Here is a 25,157-nt window from a genome sequence, read left to right as displayed (position 1 = left end):
AGTAGTTGTCAAATTTGTTTCTACTTTTCTCCCAAGTTAAAGTCAATACAATTTTCCTCAGGGTGAGACTATCCTTGTGTGAAAGTGAAAGTTGTACGTAAACTACTGCAGAGATCTTAAAAAGGTCCTATTTCTGCTCACAGCGGAGCGTGTCTGTTGAATGTAAACACAGTGTGGTTCATAGGTGAGCGTTTTTGGGTTTTAGTAACTAAATCAGACGTCTGGTGTGAGTCCAGGTCTACAAAAACAGAGTATTGTCCACAAGAAGTGCCCGGAAGTGGCGTATAAACAACGATAATGAGATTTGAAGGACACACTCCACCATATCAAACCAGGTTTTTTCATCCACCATCACATGAGCAAGCAAATGTCATTTTGCAGAATTAAACGGATTTGCATAAATAATGACTCGAGTTTCATTTCCAAACAGGTTTCCAGAACACTCAGCCCCGTCTGCCATTTTTCATTCAAACAGATCCCGCTTTAAAAGGGTCGTGCAAGTTCTCTCTGGCTGCTCAAAAAACAAACAAAAAACAACAAAAAAGAGCAATGTTTTTATAGTGCAACAGAGCCACAGTGTTTACACACTTCATATTAGTGAAGTATTTCATCATGGGAACAAACAGAGTTTTGCATCTGATATTTCATATCTTTGGAAATATTTTGCTCATTGTGTTCAGTCCTTGTGTGGGAGGTTAAGGTTACATTGACTTTTGGTTGAAATGAGTGTATTTGTGTATCTGTGTGTGTCTGTGATGCAAACTTTTGAAATCCTCATTTTCTGCCAGTCTTCTGATATTTGTTTGCTGTGACGTCCAGCACCGACTAAGAGACTTTGTCTGTTTACTTTCATCTTTCGAAATATCCCCTTCATTCCATCTCTTTTTATAACCCACATTCCCTGTTGATTAATTCCTGAAGCATCTCATTGGCAATGTTCAGATTACTATCATGCAGCTCTTACTATTTCTGCAGTGTATGTATGCATAGTTTGCAAATTATAATACCTGGATTTTGCACTACATTTGCCAAAATCTATACAACATATTAGCACACGGCATTGTATTCTATATTCAACAATGCAAAGTGTTCTGCATTACCTTGCAGTTCCATATGGTGAATGAAACTCACCCATGTATAGATAATATTGACAGTATCAGCTATTATTTTTTACAACTTTTTCTTTACTCATAGATTTATTTATTTTATTTTTTATTGCCAAAAGTTTAGAGTTAGTAGACATCACAAAGTAAATTTGCACATAATCATAATGAGGTCATATGACCATAATTTAGCATGGTACTGCTTGAAATGTTTATTGTTGCATAATGCATTGTTGTACAAACTATTTTTCTTAAAGGGGGGGTGAAACACTCATTTTCAGTCAATCTCATGTTAATCTTGAGTACCTATAGAGTAGTACTGCATCCTTCAGTTTTCAGTTTTATTATATTTATAAAAGAAAGATGGGCAGTTCCGAGTCTTTCCGGAAAAAAACGAGCGGCTGGAGGCGTGCCGTGTGGGCTGTGCTTACGCGCCGATAGTTAACAACACACAGACATTTGAAGCAGACAAGCAGTTTTACTCACGACCGTGAACCTTTATCATTGGGACTGCTCCATCCTTAAGTATTAGACGATCTGCAAATCCGGCGTCGAACTGGGCCTTGTTTATAAAACAATAATCGTCGAAATGCAGGGAACAAACAGTCTTGCACAACTCCGTTGATGCTCTGGAAAAACAAACTCCATCCACTGGTCCCTTAACGCCGGGTTCTTTGGGAATCTGTGCAGAGATGTCTTGCCCTGGCAACTAAAAACCCACTTCTTTGGTGACACTGACTTCCCTAAAGCCGAGCAGAGCGCTGTGATGATGGGCGAACTGCTTTCCGCTCTCTTGCTCTGGTCTACGGTTGCGCGCGCGCCCGCGCTCTTCCGATAGAAGTGCCCTTAGGACCCGTATAAGGAAATTCCGCCCCATCTGACGTCACACATGCCCATACTCGAAAAAAACTTTCCGAAACTTGTGACAAACCGGAAGGAGCATTTTTGGCACAGAAATACTCCTTCAAACTTACAATTTAATTTTTTAAACTTTGTCCATGTTTAGCATGGGAATCCAACTCTTTAACAGTGTAAACAACTCAGTATGCATGAAATAGCATTTCACCCCCCTCCCCTTTAAATTGTAGGCAGTATTAGCAGTTTGTAGTAAGCAGTAAGTTAGTGTTCTGTTTAGTCATTGTCTTTGCTATGTTAAAGTATTGTTACAGCCCTACCTAACACTGTTTTTCTGCACTGTACAGGTCAAAGGAACTGATTAAGTCAGCTATCCTGGACAATGACTTCATGAAGAATCTGGAGATGTCTCAGATCCAGGAGATAGTGGACTGTATGTATCCGGTGGACTATGACAAAAACAGCTGTATTATTAAAGAAGGGGACGTGGGCTCCCTCGTCTATGTCATGGAAGGTGAGAGACGGGAATGGAACAGTTCCTTAGAGAGAGAGGGAGAGGGAGAGGGGAGAGAGAGACATAGAGAGAGAATTTGTCCTTTAAATATGTTTAGCAAGGCATAGTTCACCTAAAATGACAATTTTGTCATTATTTAGGCCTACTCACTGCCATGTCTTTGAACCTTGAATAGATTTATGAATAACAAAAGGAGAAATTTTGCACAATGTCTGAGTAATTTGGTTTAATTCAATTAACCTTGATGGCAAGTAACTGCCAGGCTGCCAAAAAAAAAACAAAAAAACTATCAAACAATTTTCTGTACCACTTATGATCTGTCTTCCAAAGAATCTAAAGCCATATGAAATTTTTGTGTAAGGAAAAGACCAGCCACACACAAGAAGTGTCTATAGTGCGTGAGGTCAAACTCGGTCGCATTTGGTGTTTCTGCTGTAGATCCTCTGAGTGGATCCAGAATATTGACCCTGTGATTAGAGATGATAGGTGCCTGTTAAATTGATCCAGTCAGAGCAACCAAACCCAGCTGTTAGACTTCTATTGATATGGGCTTTTACAGTTAAAAAAGTTCAAACTAATGCTGATATGTAGAGTAGATTGGCCAGACTCTTTGTGTCAGTTGTTTTCAAATTAGAAAAAATAAAAATAAAAATTCTAACATGCATAGATAATTAATATATGCACGTTTAGTAATGATTCATGTTTCTTTGCACCACAATTATTAGTTAGTGCATTTAAGCAATGTTATGAACGAGAATTTGTCCTAGTCAAAATGCTGTATATTATTAAATGTATGAAAACACTTTTTGCAAGTACAACAACAGACTCTGACTGTGATACAGTACATTAGTGTAACACTTGAAGCAGGAGAATATAAGCCTACTTTCCTGTCCATGTGATTTTCTTTGCGAACACTTATTTTTAGATTTTTTTTTTTTTTTTTTTAACATCAGTGTTATTTGATACTCATTTACAATTTTGATTAAATATTTGATCTTGTTTTGGTGACACCTGGAAAAGGCAGGTTAGGATTGTGTCAGCCACCTGTCTCTGATGTCATTACATCTTTCAGTTTCTGTGGTTTCATTTGATAAAAGAGCTTTTGTGTTTTCTTAGGATCACAGGATTTGCTCTGTCTTTCCTCTTTGTGTTCCGGAGGGAAAGGAGGAACACTTGGTTTGAATTAAGAGATTTCGTTAGTCATGCTCCAGAGATTTAATGCTTTTGTGGTACAAATTGGGCACATGCCCAACACACCATATCCTGGCACAAGCCAATTAGTAAATGACAGAGTGGATATTGGCTGCATAAACACCCAGAACACATCACAATATGTTTTTTTCTCTGTAATAATACAAAAAAAATAGAATAAAACATAGGCAAAAACCTATTTTTAATCAATCAAATCTATTCTCTCAGCATTAGCTCTGCCACATTAAGTTACTGCCATAGAAAACAGCAACTAATCAGGAAGAGCAAAAGATTCAGAGAGAACTGAGATGGAAGAGAGGGAGAATAAGGACTATTCCTTTGAGAGTTTCTATTAGAAAGAGAAACAAACTTTTCATAGCAGGGGTTCTGTCTTCCAGATGTAATTATTTACATGTGAGACTGGCTGAAATGGACAATACAGACTGCAAAGGCAAAGCAGTAAAGCGCTTGTGAGATACAAAATTACTTCTATTCAATGATCCTCCATTCAGGTCATCTATTCATTAAAACTGAGGTCTTCATTCCAGAGTAAAAGGTCAGTGATGGAGGTTGGAGGATCAATAATAGTGATCCGAGCTAAACTGACCAGCATTACCATTTGATGCCCAAAATCACATTAAGCGAGTCCTGTATTTTTTGGTCCAAATAAAGCTCATGTTGATGAGATATATCAGCGGGTGAATAGTATTTAAGTTCTCAATCACACAAGAGGGACATTTCAGCTGTGATAATTAGTTTGGCCTTACGATTTGAGAACCTAGACAGGAAATGATGCCCTGCATGCCATTATTGTGCATTGAATGTCATATTAGCCTGTGTGCTGAAGTTGCCTTGCTAATTAGCCCCAATCTGAATAAATAAAGACATGCTTAAGGACTGTAGATAATGTCAGCTCTAATACAGTATTGCAGCTTGTGTATATCTGATGCATGATTTCATACCACCCAAAAGTCATTTACCAGTAACCAAGAGAAGAAGCCAACCACAAAAATCCTGCAAAAGAGAATAAAGTGTTACTATTCAAAGACATGAAATCAAAATTGACCCCAAGCACGACTCGTCAGGGCATATAATCTTAAATAATTAGTTTTTCCATGTCTGAAATAGTGGTTGACCGATATGTTTTTAAAGGGGCACCAGTTCGTTTTTATCACAGTTTTAAAAAATGCTACAAAAGTGGGTGTCGTGATTTTGTTGATCCTGGAACAACATTCCTGTCCGAAAATATAGTCCTAACCATATCCCTACCTCTAAACACCTAACCCATGGTTGTAAGCCTGAACTTGACATAAACTGTAAACTTGTCCCTCAAATCTGATTGATTGACTGGAATGTTGTACCAGGATCAACAACAATGGTGAAGGAACCTGTTGTACTTGGTAAAATCACATTCACCATATCCTGTGACAGCTATAATTTGATGCACAAATAAATGCACAGCCATTCACACTTGTACTTTGCATTGAAAATATAAATATAAGTATATATAATACATAATGTATCGTCATTTTTTTTTATAAGCCGTTTGATCGGTTATTGGACCGCAAGGACTGGTAACTCACACTGTGGATGAATCGTGTTTGTGTCTAAGACTCTATTGAATGAACTTATGTGACACAGAAACTCTTACAAAGCAAAAACAAAATAATTTTTGATTCATTAATGCATCTCTCACTTACTCTGCGATCTTACAGTTTGAAGCATCTGTCATAGGAAATGAATGCGTGCTGTCGTGAATATTTAAGCAAAGCGTCTTCTCATAGGATAAGGACACGCAGTCTCATGAATAATTATGAGACACAGATGAGTCATCGATATACTATGGTGCAAGAAAACATCATATCCTGTGACGTCGACACAAAGACAAATTTAAACCCGGAATATGAAAATAGCACAAAAAAGCTTAATTAACTAGTTTTAATTAAAACTAACTGATGGTAACATTTTCTTCTATGATGTTCACACACATAAATTTATGCACTGATGAATTGACCACAATATGACACTTTTGACTTCAGGCTGACATTAATGATGACAAATGTGCAAGCACAGATTGACTAGAGGGCCCATAGTCCTCTAAGTTCAAGCTGGGGGCCTCAATCTGTAACCAGTTTTTCCAACAATGACTCATTCCAAACCACTTCATCGCTTCCTGCTGAATGGATTTATCCATGTTTTTAAAGAAAAAAAAACTTGAATAGAATTCACTGATTGAAAAATGTTCTGTTCTTCAATGTTGTTAGTTTGCAATTACTTTATGACCGTCAGAACCATGGTTAACCAGCATGAAAGGAGTGCAGAGGCGGTGCTACAGATAATCATTATCTGTCACTTTGACAGACTGGGTTGTAAATTCACCATAATTTTCTCTTTTATCTGTAAGTAAATATTGTAACACTTGGTATTTTTTTATAAGACATTGATATCACAAGAACTTCTGTTGCTTTTACTCTTACCAGGTGCTTTGTTGCCTGTTTAATGGTTTTCCATTTGCTTATTTTTTCTTTAAAACTTTATTTTCTTTACTTTTAATCCATTTTAGCATCGTTTAGTGTGGGAATATGTCTGAAGTACAGACAGTCAACAGACCTTGTTTTTTTAATTCTATATTTTATTTTTTAATTAAAAGTATTAAATACATATAAATGAATTAATAAATACAAAATATTTTCAATGTTTTAAGTGCATTTTTCAGTAAATTGTGTAAAATAAGTGTGCCAGTACAGTGTTTCTCTATTAATGTTTCTAATTTGTAAAAGTATTGATGCATTTATTTTATGCAATATTTAGTCATGGAATTTTCAGCAGCAATTGTCTTTACATTCACGTTTGATCCCAATCCCCCAAAAAAATAATTCTTACCCCAAACTTTGAAACAATAGTGTTTAAATATACAGTACAGTGACTGGTTGCATAAACTGCTAAGACTAGACTTAAAAGTTAGTAATACATGTTTTACTTTTTACTTTTATACTGTTCATTACTGTTTTAAGTCAGTTACTTATACATGTAGATTGGTCTAATTTGATACTAAAACGTAAGACTGATTGCCCCTTGACTAACCGCTGTCATACTAGTACTTAAGACACAGTCTGAATATTATGGCTATGTTTATGCAACTGACCCCAGGGCCTAAAATTAACACTAGCCAAGCGCCAAATGCGAGTTAAAAAAACGTTGTTAGCGAATAGCGAGTATATGAAACAGTGCCAATCGCTAGTTGCCGGTAACATTTTTATGAATGCTAACAATGCAATGTTGTGAGAACATGAACTTGAACAAACGTAAACAATGCTTATATATATATATATATATATATATATATATATATATATATATATATATATATATATATATATATATATATATATATATATCTATCAGCCGATCCTATATATTGGTCTGTGTCTATTACTGCTCTGAAATGGCTTTTACTTTTCTACTGATATAACCAGAGCCAGATGAGCAGGGAAACATATATACCAATATAAAAATACAAAAGTATGTGTCACTTTTCCCAGTCCAATCAAATCCCAATGGATAAAATTAAGTCCCGCTCTGAATTTCCTGCTTAATGTTTTTGTTTTACTCAGATGTACAGCATGGAGAGTTCATTTCAGCCTGCAGAGTAAACACAAGACAATCTCCCATCATTTAATATCTGTCTTTAGCGGCCTTATCTACAGTCCGCTCTCTTTATTTCATTTCATGCATTATTTCATTCCTGTCTGTTTGATCACTTAGCATCTGTCTCTGTGTTATTAATGTTTGTTTAGTAGAGCTCATGTCAGGGGAACATCTCTGTCTCTCTCTCTCTTTCTCTCTCTCTTCCTCTTCCTCTTATCTCTGTGAATCATAGGTAAGAGATGTTTGGCTGTTGGGCATAAATAGTAGTTGAGCTGCTCTGAACAATAGTGCTTAATAACCATGACAGAGTAAACATTAATTTGAGCAAGCCAGAAGGAGGCTTACCTGTCATCTTACAATGCCAGCCATTAACATGTTGCTGTGTGGCATCACAAGAGATTTTCCTTTCTTTGCCAAAGAAGCACATTAGTGTGTGTTGGGAAATGTAATCAGTTGTTCACAACAATGTCCTTGACCCCGAGGGTCATAGCTTCCTGTCTGTCAGAGGAGGAACTGGAGGTCATGCTATTGGACATTATTACTTCCTGTTGTGGTGGTGTGTGAATTAGCTTTGGGAAAAAACATTTGAGACACTTAAAATGACTACAACTTTTCAGTGTGATTAAACCCTGGGCTAAACTTTACAACTTTGTCTGTGTATTTAATGGGCTACACAATCAAGAGAAGAAACACAACTACAAGCCAAGTATACTTAGAATACCTAATTATCCTTTTAAGTATATCTCGATCAAAATATTGAGTACAAGTATAGACCAAAAATACTTTTGTGTCAGTATAAGTCAAGTATACTGAAGTGCAATTTTAAGTATATTTCTGAGAAGTACATAAAAAATAGACTAAAATAAGAAAGTAGCCTATACTTTTTTGTTTTGTTTAAAAGTAGCCTATAGTAATAGCACACTTGAATACACTTCTGTTTTGTAAGGGATGCTGTAGATATTTAAGCTTAATAACTTTGATGATTTTATGAATGTCCTATTTGACTATGTCTTGCGGTGCTGATAAACTTTGTTCATATTTAATATTTAATTCCTTAATGGCTCAGATAGTCACAGTATAATTTTATGTTGGACTTTTATGGCTTGTTGTCGGTCACTTTTTATTCAATTCTTAGCCTGTTTTGAATTTTATCTCACACTCTGACTTTACCTGAGAAGTTATTTGCATGTTCTAACCTCTCATTTTAATGTGATCTTAAAGCATATGGTGTAATGATTATTTTAGCTTACACTACCTTTCAAAGGTTTGGTGTCGGTACGTTTTTTGATCGTTTACTTGATCAAAAATACTGTAAAAACAGCAATACTGTTAAAAATTATTACAATTTTTAATTTGTTTTCTATTTTAATATAATTTTAAATGTAACTTTATCAATGTTGAAAATGGGTTTTGGTTGTGCTTCGGCTCTGCTTGACTGTGGATGAATATGGTTATCCTACTGCTCATAAAATATTCACTAGCTTAATAGATATAACCAGTTTAAATGGAAAGGATCTCAAGCTGACTAGCTAATACATTACTGTAGCTTTACCCTTTAATAGACATGGTACTTCCTTGAAAATAAATTCCAGTGATAGGCTAATGCTTTACAATGAACTCTGTTAGAAAACTATAAATGACAATTGATCTGTTCAATAAAATACCTTACTCGCCTGTTAAAGGGTTAGTTCACCCAAAAATGAAAATTCTGTCAGTAATTACTCACCCTCATGTTGTTCCAACCCCGTAAGACCTTTGTTCATCTTCGGAACACAAATTAAGATATTTTTGATGAAATCTGAGAGCCGGACCACTCCTCCTGCAGGCTTATGGACACCTTAACTTGCTGGCCCAGAAAATGTATTAAAGACATCGTTAATACTGTATAGTCCAAGTGACTACAGTGGCTCAATCTTAAGTGTATAAAGCGACGAGAATACTTTTTGTGTGCAAACCCCCCCCCCCCCAAAATAACGACTTTATTCCACTATTCATTTCCTATTCTAGTCGCTTTATAAACTTAAGATTGAGCCACTGGAGTCACTTGGACTATATTAATGATGTCTTTTATACCATCTCCGTGTCGCTTTTCTCCGCAAAGGGAAGCCACTGTCGATTCTTGTTTTATTACAAGCTCTGTCACATTCTCTTTTTGACTCTCCTCTGTTTGACTTTTTTTTTTTTTTTTTTACGGGCGATTCCCCGGAGGTTCGTGCTCCATGCATGTCAACCTTTCTCGCTTGTTGTGACAATTAACCTCTGCCACTCCCACACCATACAGTGTTTCCCCTACAATGTATTCAGCAGCGGCACAGCTATATATATATAGAATATATATTCTATATATTGTATTGTGTTGTTTATAGTTCTTAGTTGTGCTCAAAAAGATGTCCGTTTGCTCAGGGCTGAAAAAAATGAGGAAACATTTTGGTGACAAGGTGGTATTTGTTCTCATTTGATTAATCATCTGAGAAGTCATAATCAGAGGACAAAATTTAAACTCAGCCAAGCGCAGAATGCATGAATTAGTCAAATTTGTGAATTTGTGAAACATGTGGAATATTTTTCGCATTAAGCCACTGAAACAGAAATATCACTGACAGAAACAGACTGGCTCATCTCATCGAGTCACACAATGATCTGTGCTGTTTGACGCACGTATACAAAATGACTAAAACATCTAAATAATTCCATTGTCCACAGATTTAAAATCCATTTTTTATTGCCTGTGATTTTCTAAATTGTTTCACCATTGGAGATTGTGGCAAAAAGTAAATTTTGAACTGAATGCAGATAACAGGTTAAGGCCAGGTGAAAGTCATTCTTCCCTATAGTTCTGTTCAGCTAGAGCTGAATATTAAGAAGTTAAATAGTCCATCAGTCATCAGCTCTCTCTCTTTTCTCTTACTCTCTAAAATTCTCATATCTCACTGAGCATGTTTATATGCACACCAATATGCTGATAACTACCAAAAAATCTGTTTATTGAAATAACCCAATTTACTGGTTTACATGCAAAGAGATCACCTGGCAATGTAAGTAAACCACATTTAGCTTCAAGAGAGAGAGAGAGAGAGAGAGAGAGAGAGAGAGAGAGAGAGAGAGAGAGAGAGAGAGAGAGAGAGAGAGAGAGAGAGAGAGAGAGAGAGAGAGAGAGAGAGAGAGAGAGAGAGAGAGAGAGAGAGAGAGAGAGAGAGAGAGAGAGAGAGAGAGAGAGAGAGAGAGAGAGAGAGTCTCTAATCTCTGCTCTGTTCACAAACTGTTATGTTCTGGTTTCAAGACTGAACTCACAATTAAAAGATTGAAAGTGTTTCTTGTATTATTTACAGCTTGTGTATGTTTTATTTCAGAGGGAAAGGTTGAAGTGACAAAAGAAGGATTGAAGCTGTGCACTATGGGACCAGGAAAGGTGTTTGGAGAGCTCGCCATCCTTTATAACTGCACCAGGACGGCCACTGTGAGAAGTGAGTTCACACAGACCACAGTAATAAATAAAATGATCCTGATTTTGAATTGGATTTTTTCCCCCACTACATACATACATACATGAACACAGCTTGAGTTTATTCTAGGCCACATTTCCCTGTCTGCCAGCGTGAGATTATAATTCTCAGTATGACTGAAGACAACCAATCACTCCATCTCTGATCATATGTTATTTCATCAATAGGCAGGAGGCCAGATTGAGATATATGTGAGGGATGAATTAATATTAGGAGACAACAAATGAATTGTGCTCAGATATTCTAGGATGTTATTGTTTATTTTGTGATTTGAACATACCCCTAACCTTGTATTAAAGAGGCTTTATGTAGATTTTAGAAACTGTTGTTATTAGTGACACCAGTGGTCATGTAGTGAACTGCAGTCAACTGCAGCAACTTATTGCTTGTGCTCGCACTCGTGCAATTGTAGCAAACAAGAGACTACATGCAATTCGATGCTCCGAAATACTCACGGCAAAGTTATTTTTCCTTCTTTGCTTAGAAGTAAAAAGAAGTTGAAAATACCTTTGCAGCGATATACTGTTAACAAACATCCAGACGCTGTCCATGATGTTGAAAGTGACGTTTAGATGAATATGTAAATATGCACAGCATGCTTTCCTCTCACATAATAAACACAACAAAAATGGCACTGTTGAGAGCCAAAAATCATTCAGTTGATCACTGATGTTCTCTCAACGAGGACGTCATTGCCTTTTCCATTACATGGATTTCTGATTCTGACTGATCTAACTCCCATTGCGCGTGTCTCCCTCTATACCCTTATTAGTATTAGCAGTTCCATATTTGGGATATCTTTTGATCAGATACACCATCAGCTTTTCTCGTGGATATGGAAAATGAAAATATGCTTGACTGTCTCTTTACCATTTTGGCAATATTAATTATTTTTATTAGAATAATTCATCAGGTATATACACTCTCTCCAAACGTTACATTTTACTTCGTGTCAAACAATAAGCAGTAAACATGAGAGTGATCATGAACCTAAAAAAGCTGATCAGAAATATAGGCTATATGCTGAGGGCCAATAGTAAAACATAACCTCCAAATATATTTCTCACAAGCACGCACTGTCACCATGTAATGCACTTATTTATGCCTGATTGTTTAAAAACAAATGCCGGAATGCAAAAATCCAAAATCTGAAATTTCCCGAACAGGTTCCGGCTCAAATCAAAGGGCACCTATTATGCAAAATTCACTTTTACATGGTGTTTGAACATAAATGTGTGTTGGCAGTGTGTGAGCTAAACCACCCTAGAATGATAAAAATCCACCCAGTAGTTTTTTTACTATCTCAATAAATCACAAGCACTGTCTCAGAACGCCCTGTTCCGAGATTACTCTCACTTTGACGTAGAAATGCGCTAAGCCCCACCGACGTGGTTTGATTGACAATCTGGTTTTGGCATAGACCCCGCCCTCTGTGATCTGTACACCATCCTCCATTGTTTCAACGACAGCCGGTAATGTCTCCTAAGAAGAGTAACGTTAGGTGTTCTGTTGTGGGATGTAAGAATGGACATAGTAGTCTTCACTGACATCAGAGCCACTGAAAACGCAGCGGATGGATTTTATTTATGAAGAAAATGCGCCACTTAAACTTCCTAAATACGTTTATGTTTGCGCGAATCATTTTCTGACTGACTGTTTAGTGAACGAGGGTTAAAGTTAATCCTCAAGTGTGGATCGTTGCCTACTGTTCGCGATCCAACGTCACCTCCAGAAGAAGTAAGTGTATTTTATGATTTTTGAGCAAATAGTCATTTCAATAGATGTCAGCCAGTTCAACAACAAATCTGCGTCTAAAGCTATTTATTGTCGTCATCATAGGATGTCTCAACAAACAACGTCAGACAGTTTTATGTCACATATAATTTTTTGCAGCAATTACAAATGTAAATAAATTAAGGTCTGCTCTATCTCCATAGACAGTATATAAACGTCTATCTCCCTGCAGCATATGTTTTCTGGTTCTGTAGCCATCTTCTCACATTTGCCACATAAGCACCTGTACGACAAGTAATGTCAACATGACGCAACAGCACCCCTGGCATAAATATAATTTTGTTTGTACTTAAAAAAAAAAAAAAAAAAAAAACGTTTGTACTTAGCAAACGTTATCACAGTATTTGTGTGTTTGTAGTTTCAAAAAATTGCGTGAACGTTATCACAATTCGTGTGTGTGTGTGTGTGTGTGTTGCACATCAATAATTGCAAAGGGGACGCGATTAAAACTTTGTAAGTACATAAATGTATCAAATAACCATTCCGAGACGTTTAGTCCATTCTCATTCGTGTTTATTCTGTGCCGGACTCTCTTCATCATCTGGGTCCAGCAGCAGGGCGGGGATATGCAGCTCATTTACATTTAAGGTGGTACACACCAAAACAGCTCTTTTTAAAACAGGCCCTAAAAATGACATTTTCAAATGGTTATAATAAATTAACTGTGGGGTATTTTGTGCTGAAACTTCACAAATACATTCTGGGGACACCCAAGACCAATATTACATCTTGTAAAAAGGGGCATAATAGGTGCCCTTTAAGCACTGTTATAAAGTATATTTGAGCCTATAGAAACTATGTAGATCTGGCTATGTGAGACTATAGTTTGAATTAATCCCTTTTCTTTGCATGACACTTTAACATTACATTAATTTCACAAGTATTAATTTCACATGTCATAGAACGGTAGAGTGACTCTCAGGAGTGCTTAAACACATCACACTTTTGATTTTCCCAGCAAAAATGTCCCCGATCCTTCACATAAAAATCAGTATACAGGCTTTCATAGATAACCTAGGATGTCAGGGAAGGTCTTTTTTTAAGTTTTAAGTAAACTTTGGCACACATAACTTCAACTCTCTTCAACTCACCACTTACATTTTCATTAGGCTTTTCCATATTTATAAAAAGCCCTGAGTTAATTTAAAATCTAGATTTTATTTTGTAATTAGCAGCCATAATTAATGTCCACATTTGTCCCATAATTGTTTTTTTTCTCCCTTTAACCAGATCATCTCATATGCACAGCCTTGTGTGCTGTGATTTTTTTTTTTTGCAAGCCTTTTTCTCATTTATAATTCCATTCTTCTCTTCATTTTCTTTTTCCTCTGAACTATTGTTCTCCTTTATGCATATTTTCTTATTGCCTCTGCTTGGCTCTGTTTCTCCATTCGATTCCCTCCACTCTATCTCTCCTCCCCCGGCTGTTTATAGTGTTCCTGCACTCCTCTGCTCTCTGTCTCTGGTTCTCTGGATAGCGTCTGGGACAGGAAGTGAGCTGAACTGGGATTAAGGGACATGCATGTGTCTGATCAGTGGCGGATTTAGCAAATCGGGGGCCCAAGGCAAAGGTAGGCTATGGGCCCCTCCACATCCAATCTTTAAAAGAGAACGAAAAAACATATGTACCGACTGAATGGTGGATAGGCAGGTAAAGCTAATCTACAGGGAAGTAAAGGTTAGAGAGGAGAAAAAAACGTCCCCTTTAAACCCTGCATACACTTCTTTACTCCTAAACAGAAACATGTTACAATGTTTATATGGTACAATTTCTGGTAAGCTATGTTTTTTTTGCTTGACAAATTTCACCATTTCGATTCAATTCTTGTGATTTGATTCAATATTGACTCATTTGGATGAATATTAGGTAACGTTTCACAAGATAGCCGTTACTTTTTCTCAAGAAAAAAAAGCCCTATCAGCTGGTATAATTTACGGTTAACATTTAGTAATATAGTAGCCTACACATATTTAGCCAAACACTCTCTATAGCTCTTTTTTCTAGCCAATTAAATGGCTTTCCTGAGGTAAATGTTATGTGACGATTGTTCTCCAGCTGTTTTACCTCTTTCTGTGGTTGAAAAACACTTATTGATCGATATTATGAATGAGGAATATACATTTCGGTAGGCCTAAGTTATACTTTATCTTTCAACATTGTTAATTCGTGTTTATTTACTATTAGCTAGAGATGATCAGTTCACATGCAGCTAGGAATCTGTCACGTTACATTAAAACGGCAAAACAGGAATTATTGTTTGAATTTCGTAATAGAATTGACAGAATCTGAGAGCTGAGATTTTTTAAAATATCATGATTCATAAGTAAACTGCTCAGTTTTGTCTGTCGATCTCCGTGTCCTCTTTGCTTCACGATTTTTCTGTGCGTTGAACGTTGTTGTTCCTGATATCTATCCCAGCGTTCCCAAATACTTATCAGCGTCTTTTCACTTTTTTCTTTTATTTGAGACGCTTGGGTAACTTCGAAACTTAAAGTTTTCGCGTTTAGACTCGTCTTGCTCTGTTTGTGTATTTCCCAGTCCACCTGTTACTGCGTGTTGTTTATCTTTCGCGCCGCGCACCTTTACAGACTTTTTGGTTTCCTCCCGCTTCCTCCTTTTTTCAGCACCGCTTGGGTAGCTAGCTTCGCTTCATTTTTACTCTGTCTAGTGTCTACTGCTCTGTACACTCTGTCTGTCAATCTGTACACTCTGTCTGTCAATAACTTCTTTTCCTCCGTCAGTGTTTTGGCACAGCCTTGTCACTTTCGCAGATGCGTAGTAAGTGAGATAATGGAATAGTCCAATTTAGTGAGGCGGGGGCCCCCTCCTATCTGCGACACTAATGATTTGATGCCAATTTTCGCAAATGGAGTTGTAGAAATATATCATTTGAAAAAGAATAATAAAAAATAAAAAAACTTAAGCATAAGTTAATAGGGCATTTTGGGGGCCCCTAGGTAGCTCGGGGCCCAAGGCAATTGCCGACCTTTGCCTAATGGTAAAGTCCGCCCCTGTGTCTGATCTCTCCATGCATGTCAAAATCCAACAGTTATTTTTACTTCAGTTCATGTAAATTGAAATTTTCCACATTTTAAGCGTCTGTTGCATGTTGTTGATTACCTAATTGTCCGTCAATTCTTGTAATGTAATTTTATGGTAGCCTATTGGGAAATTGTACAGCACTGCAGAGAAATATTTAAAATATGCAATTATGTTTTGAAATGATTATGCATTTTTTGCATCCTTGTGCACCTTGAACATGTAAACCAGGTCATTTTTATGCAATGCGCACAAGCATACCAAAAAGGGACGTGATTTAAAGCACTTTTTACATGGAGTTGTAACCATAACCAAAAGGTCATTCGCATAGATTAATTTTTCCACCACAAAAGGATAATTTAGACAATGTTGCATCTCAAATATATTAACTTTAACAAAAAAATGTCATTACTGCAATGAAACAAAAAGCTTTTCATTACTGTTTTTAAACCCTCATACCATACATGCAAAAAAATCTGATGGACAAGCCATTGTTATTTTCTGTGATAATCAACATCATTGCATGATAGAGCTTAAATTTTGTTTAAGCTTTAACAAAAGCATAGGCTTTTCATTTCTGCTTTTAAACACTCAGACTGTACATGTACAATTGCATCCTTAGAGTTTGATTAAATGTCAGAATGTAACTTTCCCCACATTGTTTGTGCTACAGACATGAATGATACCTCAAATTCTGTGGCTTTTGAGGAGAGCTGCACTATTTGTTTTCTTAGCGATCTGACAGTTTTAAAACCTTTTGCTACTACAAATCGTATGCTGGCAGACACCACTTTTCCTCAGAAGTAGTTGCCATCTTAGTGTTTGCATAGCTGCGTGTATGGTTATTCATCTCTCTCTCCCTGTCTCTTTCTTTCAAACACACACCTTTTGTTGTGGCTGGTTTCCAGTGGTGTCTGCATGTAAATGAGTCCTCAGGAGAAGTCATGGCTTAGAGCATTAGAATGCACAGGGGAAACAGCATAGATATGTCAGCGCTTAAAGTGGTTTTGACCTGGTGTGATCTTACCCATCCTACAGCTGCCCTGTCCTTTCACAGCAATAAACAACAGAGCAGAGCAAGAGAGAGCAGGCCCAGTGCTTCACAGGACACATAAGATGAAGGCTCTTTATCACAATACTCTGATGTAATTATTGAACCATAGTGGATGCTCTACAGATATTATGTGAAAAGCACTGGCATAGCCAAGCAAGCCTGTAGGAAAGCCAACAACATTATTAAAGTAAGTGTTTAATATGACATCCCTGTTTGTTGGTTTATAGAATACAAGATTAAAGGGGCTATATGTAAGAATATTCATGTATTAATCACATTTTTTGCCTGTGTGAACAGCTTGTAACAAAACACCTTCCCTGACTTCCTAGGGTGTCTAAAGCCTGTATACTGATTTTTATGGGACGTTTCTGGGAAAATCAAAAGGATGTGAAGTTTACGTGCATTCCTAGCCTCTCTTTCGTTCTATGACACATGAAACAAATACTTTAACAATGTTTAACATAATGTCGAAAGAGCCATTATATACTGTAATGTCAATGTGCCAGGCAAAGAAAAGGGATTAATTAAAACTAGCCTCACAAGCAAGACCTATATGGTCTATAGTCTCAAATATAGGCTACTTTATAATATCATCATAATGTAATTTGAATACCTCATCTGTTGACATGATATGCAGGTGAATTACAGAGCTTGTACAAACATATCCACATTGCTATGATCAGATTCTTTCTTAACTGCTGTTTTCTCACCACTGTCATTTTTGTTGTGCGTTTATTTTGTTTTTTGAGAAGAATGCGCACAGCACATATTTACATATTCATCTAAACGTTGCTCTCAGCACCGTGGACTGTGACGGGGTATTCGTTAACAGTATATCACTGCAAAGGTATTTCCAACTTCTTTTTACTTCTAAGCAAAGAACCAAAAAGAACTTCGCCGTGAGTATAATGGTTCCTGAAGGATCATTAAAGGCTCTGAAGACGAGAGTACTGAAAGTACTTTTAAAATATGTTAAAACATCTTGGTTACTGTGGTAACCCTCGTTCCCTGATGGAAGGAACAGATGTTATTTCAACTGACAAAAGAGGTTTTAATCCCCCTATAACTGAGTTTTATAAAAACGGCTAATAGAAATGGCAAGTGAAATTTGCATGCCAAGCCACTTTCCTGTACATATGGGTATATAAGATGATGGCATGCATCCACTCATTAGGTTTATGCTGAGGAGCCGAGACAGTGTCCCGGCCATTCAGTGGAGTAGTTGAGGGTTGTGGCAGGAGGGACATAACATCTCTGTTCCCTCCATCAGGGATCAAGGTGCATCAGTGCATCAGGGATCAAGTGCCACAACCACTGGACTGTGTTATGAGTGTCGACAATGCAGATGCTGGCAAGCTATAACATGCTCTTTTGGCAACTGCTATTGCTAAGTCATAACCTACCCAGCGCCCCATGTATGCCCAAAATCCCTGTGTGAATGCTGGGGAAGCATACCTAATCCAAGTGGAGAGGTACACTACAGAGGCCACATCCTACCCGTAGGAAGGAACATGTGGAATACACATATGGACTGACCCGTGGTGCAGTGCTACATATGTAATAATCTCTGCGATAGCCTCTAGCTAGAGAGGGATGGAACTACTACAGGCACAGAGACAGGGCAGAGTTGGATTCGGTCAATTTGATGGCACATCTCACGAATGAGCATGCACAGTCAGTTCTGAAATACATGAATACATTCAGGGGGAAGACAGCGGTTCCACTGAAACAATTTTAGAGGTTCCTGGGGCATATGGCATCCACATTCGCGGTAACGCTGCTCGGATTGATGAGACTGCTTCAGCACTGGCTACAAAGCCGAGTCATGAGATGGGCATGGTGCTGTGGCACACTTTGTGTGACCATCACACCGAACTGTCGCCGAACTTTAGCCCTTGGTCAGACATTGCTTTTCTATGATCGGAAATGCCAGAGACTGAGGAAACTGCTCTTTTATTGAAAGCTTGTGTACCAAAAAAATACTTTTTTTCAATGAAAAGAAAAGATTCTCTGCCCTCCTCCAGGGGAAGGAGTGGTGCGATCACCACCTCCTGGTTCAGAGCAGCTCCCTCCATCTCTGGGACGCCCACCTCAGGGCCATTTGATGAATGTTTGGAGAGGTTAACGGCGGCCTGAGGGACGGGTTGCGTCACCTTCTCTTGTGAGATCTTGACATTGCGGTGGGGATGTTATCTCTGACCGTGCCAGGGCAGGTGTAGAAACTGCAGGGGGACACCTTCTGCGATGAGCAGACTGGGGTCCAGTCCTGGTAGCAGTGGTATCAAGCTGGGGCAAGATGTGCTCAATGGCCTCTGTCTGCTTTTGGACTGCAGAGAACTGCTGGGCAAAATCCTCGACAGTGTTGCCTAAGAGGACACATTGCGAGATGTGGTCGTTGAGAAAGCTCAATTTGTCAGCAATCTCAGCAAGGTTCAGCCAGATGGCGTTCCTGGACATCATCTGGTCGAGGGCCCACGCCGTGACCTTGGTCACCCATAGGGCGAAGTCAGTCACTGTATGCAGTTACTGCATCAATCCCTCGTGCAGTTCTTTGAGTGCTTTGGCCTGATGTACTTGCAAGATGGCCATTGCATGCAGAGCGGAGGCGGCCTGTCCAGCGTCACTGTAAGCCTTAGCAGCCAGGGCTGCCGTCAGCTTACAAGCCTTGGATGGGAGCGGCTGTTCCTCTAGGTGCTGGCACTTTGCGGGCACGAGTGCACCGCAATCGCATGCTCCACCTGTGGAATGGTGGCCAGCATTAATCAGCACTTTTAAATTTGCTTTGTTGTCAGACACTCTGGCTCCCGGCAAACATGTGACTATGGTGGCTGGTGTCTCTATTTTCACGTTCCGTGTAATAGAATTGCCATTAACTAAGGCACTTTCAACAGGATTCTTAGTGGGTGCGTCACTGAGTGGAGGAAACCTGTTTGATGTTCTAATTGGAACGGAACAGCAGTTTTTGTTCCTCAACTATGCCGTCTCACATTCACCCAGTTGCCCTGCTGCGGAGGCTCTACAACAACAATGTACAGGGCTAGCTAAGCTAGTCGCAGCAAAAGCAGTGTCTAAAGCACTTGCATTCTTTCTTTCCTCGATTAAAGTTTGGATGCGTGTCTCTAATTCTGAAATCCTCTCCATCAGCCTGTCTATCTCCCTGCATTTATGAAAAGTGAAACCCTCACCGCTGACTGAGAAGGTTATGCTATACATGTGGCAGGCAGTGCAAGTGAAGATAACAGGAGATGACATGACTCACCTTGTTTGTTGACTGATCCGACTCACCACAGTTGTTTGATGGACTCGTAAAAGGCGTGAGAGAGAGAAAAAAGATGGTAAGCACGGGATGGCAGGTTAACAGGCTAGAGAAATGCTAACGCGTTGTGCTAGTGATGTCAGATTAATGTGACAGACAATATTACATAATATCAGATATATTGTGATGATTAAGTTATATTAAACAATATAAACTGCAAGGAAAGATAGAAAATAGAGATTAAAAACAAAGCTATACAGAACTACAAACGCAATCCACTCAGGCAGACAGGAAACTGCTGTGTAACATTGAAAACAGGCTGCCCGGCAAACGGGCCACCGAGGATAGTGAAAGTGGAGGAAGCTGTGAAGCGGTTTCGGGCAGAAAAAGGTGCTGTCCATGACTTCTTGGTCTCCTCATGCACAACCCCCCCCGGGAAGAAAGGCACTGTGGCAGGATGTGGCTGTGAACTGTGCGGTGCACCCAGGAACCAATCATCCTGATTGGGACAGAGATTGTGGCTGTCAGACAAAGCCAAGAAATGACCGCATCCAGAAACAAATGGACGGAAAGCATCTTTAAAAAGACGTTCACTGCCAGTGCTTGCTCTTTTAGGGAAAACTGCTCTTTTATGCCGAAGCGCCCTGGGTGGGAATTGCTGCACTTAACTGTGCAAACAGTGACTGGCGAAACACTGCTGAATGTGCCATTCAGTTACAGCCAGAGGGAGCTCCTCAATGCATTGCTCTTTTTATCAGCTCTTTTAGAGGTGAATTGAAGAGTGATTTCTGTAGCACAGACAACCACTCGACTCTGAAGAAAAACCTAATGAGTGGATGCATGCCGCCATCTAATATACCCGTATGTATAGGGGAATGGCCTGGCATACAAATTCCACTCTGCAATTTCATTGGCCATTTTTCAAAAAACTGATCGATGACAAGTGAGACTCCATTTGTCAGTCGACATAACGTCATAGTGACTGACAGATAGGGAACCGTTATTTTAACAACTTGTAATATTTCATAATATTACTACAAATTGTTACTGTTTTTTTGACCAAATAAATTCAAACTTGAACATAAGAGACTTAAAAAATTATAATCTTACAGACCCCAAGACAAGTTTTTTTTTACTTAACTTTTTTATTATATATATATATATATATATATATATATATATAGTGAGAGATATAGCAAGATTGTGATGATCAGGCTGCTTATCATCATAATTTAGAATGAAGGAATATTTTCAGTGGGTACAAGAGAGCAAGAGAATGGAGAAGATGGGCAAAAATTACCCAATTAGAACTATGAAACAAAAGCTGATATCTTTTTCTAGTCTTTCTGGATGGTAATATAGTAGTGTGTATGTTTGTGTATGTAGCAGAATCATCTCTGTTCCACATCAGGAGGAAGTCAGGCAGGCAGTTGAGAACCCCACTTTAGCTAGAATATATATTTGAAGTCTATTTACTTCCTTTCATGAAGCTTGAAAATCATGATGCAAATTTGAGGGATAAGTTTCTGCACAAAACCTTGATGTGTAGGCATTAGTTGTCAAACTGTGGCCCTCCAGCAGTCTGACGAAAACTCGATAAAACAGCAGGAATGTTTGCTCTGTTATGTGTTTTGATTGTGGAAAACATACCCAGTAGCGAGAAGTTTGCATTTCAGACACATCTTGCTTTGGCCCACACAAATTTAGCAGTGAGGAACAAAAATTAAATTTACTTTCTGAGGTATTTTCTGTGCAGCCATCCAACTGAGATAAAAACACTTTTTTGTTTGCTCATAAAACTTTTACCTAATAAGCCAACAGCCCTGTAGTGCCATCTCGATTCACCACCTAATGCATACTGCACACAAATCACCAGTTTTATATGTGAGGTGTGTTTACAACGACTTAACTTGCTGCTTAACTACCATAGTACAATGCATCATTGAAGAAATCAACTAGGCAGCCACTCATGACTGTTTCTCAAAACGGTATTGTCGCTAATTTATTGTTCAACTAAGTTGGTAAATGATGTCATGCAGGTGCTGTGATTGGTTAGCTGGCCCAGTGTGTTGTGACTGGCAGTGCTTTAGCGCTTGTTTGGGAAATGTCATGCATCTTCATAATTGCGAGCTCTATTCAGATGTAAATATTAAAGATTGCGTCAATTTCAAACCATTTCGAGCCTGATTCAGACCCTGACAATGTTAACGAACAAGAGGATCGTGCAGAATGGATTTCAAGCACAGACTTTGCAAGCAAAGATTTCACAGGACGTTTTAGGGTGGTACTGTATGTTTTTTTTTGTTGTTGCTGTAATTCTCTTATAGATATGATGTTATTCACATTTAATCATATTTGTTGGAAAACTGGTAATACAAACAGTAATCAATCACAAAAGCCCCACTTTCCTAAGGGGCGGTGAACAGTCTTACAAAAGCAAGAGCTTACAAAAGCTCAGTACTGTAATGTTAGTAAGCAGGCTAGCTGAGGCAAAGCTTTGCCCTGCATTTACATCATAGCTATCATAGCAACTTCATGAATCTTATAATTGGAACTGTTAATAGAAAACACAACTACAAATAATAAGACATACTTACAAGTTGTGATCCATAAACAACAGATTGTCCTGACAAAATGGGAATGGTTACGTCTTTCAGGAGAAGCTTTTGTGCATATAGCCTGCATTGTACCCTGTCTGTCTGCTGTTCTCTGTAAAATGTTCAGCGCAGACAAACACGTTGGAGTTAGGAACAGTGTAAAAATACATTCAAACTTTTCATCAAACTTTTTCCGTGGTGGAAAAAACAGCGACAACACTCTTCATCTATAGCGCAGCTCAACCAGGCCTCGCCAACTTTTTTGTGTATTCCGTGGGTGGGGATTATTTAAATGAGGAACATTATGACTTCATAAGATCCGGAAAAATCGCGTTGTAGTCCAAACGAGGACTTGAAAAGTGGATTCTGTTAAATAAATACCTCCCTTTGGAGTAATTACTCCCTTTAAACTTTGTAACCTTGCAGTTCCCTTTCAGTTGCTCACGTTCGACGTAGTCGACGTGTCGACTGATTGGGATCACGCTTAGGGAGCCTGTCATCTTAGAGTATTAATAAAACGAGCCAATGCACATTGGCATGCGAGATTTGCATCTCGCGCCCCGCAGTGCGGGTATAAACACGGAAGCGGATGCACACACCACTTGTCTTTTGCTTCGGAGCCGATTGGTCTTCATGTCGATGTTTCTGAAGAGTTTTGTTGTATTACAACTAGCAAGTGTGTCGTTGCTTCTTCAGGAAGTCTCTCCCGGTGCTGGTGGTTCTAGAGCGCGAGTGCAGCGGTGGTCGCAAGCTTTCTGAGCTCTCAACTGCTGTTTTAACAGCATCACATTTCTGTTTGTGTTTGTTTGTCTGGTACACTGGTACAGGCTGCACCATCCCTGTCAGTGTTGCCGTGATCATTCCCCTGTGTGCTCCGGCGCTGGTGAGAGTTTTTCATTTCCTGAAAGAGCAACATGGGTGCGTTTGCGTCTTTTTCAAGATGTCATTCCACCCGTGCATTTCTGGATGAGGTCGTTCCCTGTCCCCTGCTGATGGTCACAATTGTTGCATCACATGTTTGGGCTTACAGCACGCTGAAGCAGCTTTTGTGGATGGTACATGTTCTCATTGCGGGAATATGACTGTCTCGGTGTTGAGATCGAGACTCGCCTTCGTCCGTGAAGGTGGAGTCCCCATTACCATGCCCCACCCTAGGATGCCGTGTGGGATGAGTGATCGGAGGATAGTGGTGGAGTTCCCGCCCGGTAACCATTACCCGTGGGCTCCTCACTCCTCCATCACACCGCAGCGGGTGGAGTCCCCCGTTGAGCACGCTGGTCCCTCTGTAATGGACTGACCAGACGTTTCATTCAGGGTCCCTCCAGAGGACAGGATGCCGATTGCAGCATTGGAGGGTGAGTTGAGTTCTGGAGATGACGACTTGGCTGCGGGGAGTGTAACGTTGCCCGAGCCAGATCCACAGTTGTCAGCAATGCTGAAACGGGCTGCAGAGGCTGTCGGGCTCGAGTGGAATCCTCCATCCTCCAAACTGCCTGGATAGCTCATCCCCCCTCACTACCCTTGACAGAGGAGCGGTGAAGGGTTACGAGGCTATCCCTCCAGTGGAGCGGTCTGTCGTGGCACACCTGTGTCCGGCGGCCGCTACATCTTGGACGGGGGATCCTCGTCTCCCCTCTCAGGCCTGTGAGTTCTCGTCTGTTCTTATGGGCAGAGCTTACAAAGCCTGTGGGCATGCCGCCACCTCTTTGCATGCCATGGCGTTGCTACAGGTCTATCAGGCCAAAGCACTCATGGACATGCACGAGGGTAGCCTAGACCGTGTGCTAATGAGTGAGCTCCGCACCGCAACCAACTCGGCATTCCGGAGCATGAGCGCTGCGGCCTACGCGATCGGTCTAGCTATGTCCACCCTAACACGTTCGCTAGATTCTATAACCTACTTGTCGAGCCGTTTGCTTCCCCTTTTTAACAATCTCCAAGAATCCGAAGGGGATGTTGGTTAACAAAAAAGACATCAGGATTTAAAATGCATGCTTCACAACTTATTTAGAGAAATGACGCTGACTGTGTATGGATTTTAAGACATGAAGCTTTTTCCAAGGATTTGTACTTGTCACTCTGAGCATGATGCATGGTAAATCTTTTTAATATAATATAGTGCAATTTAGTAATAGGGGATTGTATGTATTGTAATATTTAATGTGTATTCAAATCAATTTCTGCTTATAATCCCAGATATGTTCATGCTTAATATTTTCTGCATAATTACGTACATAAATAAATCTATTTCATGTTAGTTCAGTTACCTCTGTCGGGAGTGTGCAGTAGACACACCCATCTTAACGATTTCTATGTATCGCTTATCCTGCCCGAAAAGACCATAAACATTTACAGATAACTTTTGAAGTATCAATTAATGTACATATCTTTAAAACTATTCATGTGCGATTGATTGTTTTGGCTGTAGACACAGCTCTGGGTAGAACGTTGCCATCTCATAATTACGGTTATGACATGGCGTGAACGCAGCATAAGCTTGTTATTTGGTTCAGGAGGAACTGTATAAGGCGGATGCTGTTTGTTTGCGGCGCTCAGTGACTGTCTGAGTCTCTGCCTAGCCTTACACAGTGTGCTGATGACG

At 39.2% G+C, this 25,157-nt stretch overlaps 1 protein-coding gene across 1 annotated transcript in view; it reads left to right on the top strand.

Moving 5' to 3' along the window:
• prkg1a (protein kinase cGMP-dependent 1a) overlaps nucleotides 1–25,157 on the top strand; it is a 94,355-nt gene that overhangs the window by 7,069 nt on the left and 62,129 nt on the right. Inside the window, 2 exon segments of the mRNA XM_081350775.1 lie at nucleotides 2,306–2,472; nucleotides 10,662–10,775. Of these exon segments, the coding sequence (XP_081206901.1) occupies nucleotides 2,306–2,472; nucleotides 10,662–10,775 (281 nt within the window).

The sequence above is a fragment of the Scardinius erythrophthalmus genome, assembly GCF_964197995.2.
Source record: "Scardinius erythrophthalmus genome assembly, chromosome: 21".
Taxonomy (NCBI): Eukaryota; Metazoa; Chordata; class Actinopteri; order Cypriniformes; family Leuciscidae; genus Scardinius; species Scardinius erythrophthalmus.
Note: the sequence above shows the minus strand (reverse complement) of the source record. Positions and strands in the feature narration are given on the sequence as shown.